This window comes from Pithys albifrons, chromosome 30, assembly GCF_047495875.1.
Source record: "Pithys albifrons albifrons isolate INPA30051 chromosome 30, PitAlb_v1, whole genome shotgun sequence".
Classification (NCBI taxonomy): domain Eukaryota; kingdom Metazoa; phylum Chordata; class Aves; order Passeriformes; family Thamnophilidae; genus Pithys; species Pithys albifrons.
In genome coordinates, this window is record NC_092487.1 from 1,146,232 (window position 1) to 1,148,239 (window position 2,008).

General features: G+C 67.9%; 1 protein-coding gene across 1 annotated transcript in view; it reads left to right on the forward strand.

Annotated features, from left to right (window-relative positions):
* Window positions 1-919: 919 nt before the first annotated feature.
* The window catches only part of CRABP2 (cellular retinoic acid binding protein 2), an 8,275-nt gene continuing 7,186 nt past the window's right edge, over window positions 920-2,008 (forward strand). Inside the window, exon 1 of the mRNA XM_071579603.1 lies at window positions 920-1,141. Coding sequence (XP_071435704.1) covers window positions 1,072-1,141 — 70 coding nt within the window. The 5' untranslated portion in view covers window positions 920-1,071. The remainder of the gene's footprint in view (window positions 1,142-2,008) is intronic.

Sequence of the window (2,008 nt, forward strand, 5' to 3'; positions counted from 1 at the left end):
AGGTTTGGGGGGCATAGGCAGGTTTGGGGGGTGCAGGCAGGTTTGGGGGGCACAGGCACCTCCAGGGGGGTGCAGGCAGGTTTGGGGGGCACAGGCAGGTTTGGGGGGCATAGGCAGGTTTGGGGGGTGCAGGCAGGTTTGGGGGGCACAGGCACCTCCAGGGGGGTGCAGGCACAGACAGTTCTGGGGGGAGGGGGGAGGTGGGCAGCTCAGCTGGTGGGGGCGGGAATGGACAGAGATCAGGGGGTGCAGTCAGATTTTGGGGGGGACAGGCTGTTCGGGGGGGGGCAGGCAGCTCAGGTAGGGGAGTGGAATGCACAGAGATCAGGGGGTGCAGTCAGATTTTGGGGGGGACAGGCTGTTCAGGGGGGGACAGGCAGCTCAGGTAAGGGAGTGGAATGCACAGAGCTCAGGGGGTGCAGTCAGATTTTGGGGGGGACAGGCTGTTCCAGGGGCCAGGCAGCCCAGGGGGGGACATGCACGGAGATCAGGGGTGTGTAGACAGCCTGGAGGGGCAGGGCAGATTTGGGGGGCGCAGCAGCTCCGTTGTGGTGCAGCCCATTTGGGGTACAGGCAGTTCCAGGGGCATGCAGAGATTAGGGGGGTCCAGGCAGCTCCAAAGAGGGTGCAGATTTGGGGGGAAGCAGCAACTTGGGTGGTATAAAGGGCTCGGGGGGCGATGTGGGCAGTTCGGGGGGTGTACGGACAGATCAGGGGGGTGCAGCAAGGCTGGGGGGCTGCAGGGAGGTTAGGGGGGGTACAGGCAGCCTCAGGGGGGACAGGCAGCCCAGGAGGTGCCTCCAGCCCGCACCCCCAAGGGCAGAGGGGGCGGGGGTCTCTCTCCAGAGTCTCCCTCCACAGGTGAACGCGGAGCCCCCGCGCCGGGGCCGGGGGGTGGGACCAGCCCGGCGATAAAACGGCGGCGCGGGCGGGACGGGGCGGACGGACGGAGGGAACGAGTGGCGGGGCCGGTGCTGGTGCGGAGGGAGCGGTGGGTCCCTCGAACCGCTTAGTCCCCCCTCGGTCCCCTCCCTGTGAGCGCCTCCCGGTGCCCCCCACCCCCCAGCCGCGATGCCCAACTTCTCCGGGAACTGGAAGATGAAGAGCTCGGAAAACTTCGAGGAGCTGCTGAAGGCGCTGGGTAAGTGGAGTCCGGCCCCCGCCCCGGTTACCCCGGGTCCCCCCGGGCTGAGGGGGGTGCACAGACCGAGGCGGGGGTGGCTTCCCCCCCCCTACCCCCCAAATCCTCCTCCAGACCGGGGCGTCCCTGGGCCCGGAGCCGCCGTGTGCGGAGGGACCCCCCTTTGCCTCCTGCTCCTTTTCACAAAGCTCTGGGGGCTCGTGTCGCGCTGGGGAAACTGAGGCAGGCACGGGGCGGGCTGGGAAGCGTGTACCGCTCCTGAGAGGTCCGGCACGGCCCCCGCGGACCCCCCTCCTGCCTCAGTTTCCCCACCCTCGAAGTCCCCAAACTCCCCCCAGGGCTCTGCCTGCTCCACTTCGGCCCCTGCGCCCCCCACCGCAAAGCACTGGTGGGGCTCTCTGCCCCCCGGGCCCTGGACTGGGCCGGTGTCCCCCAAACCAGCCCAGCAGGACCCCCTTAGTTTGGGGGTCTCGCCCCTGCAGGGCTCATGTCGGCCCCTTTGCCCCCCACCCCCCCGCGGTGCTGGCGGGGGCCCAGGACCCATCAGGGGGTGGAACTGAGGGGGCACAGGCTGTAGGGGTCCCCGGGGATTTGGGCAGGATCAAATCCAGCCCCTGCACTGCTCTCCTCCTCCTGACTCTCCTCGCCAGCCGGGGAGCTGCCGGAGCAGAATATTTTCCAGGTTAGGGGATACGTAACGAATATTTCAGGATAATTATCACTTTCTTGGGTTTCACTCCCGCTCCCCCGTCGCCCCCACTCCCCGCTCCGGCCCCGCTGCTGGAACCGGCTCGGGGAAACCTCAGCAGGAAAATAAATCTGCCAGTCCCCCACTCCGAGCCCTCTTCCTTTCCCACGGTGCGAGTG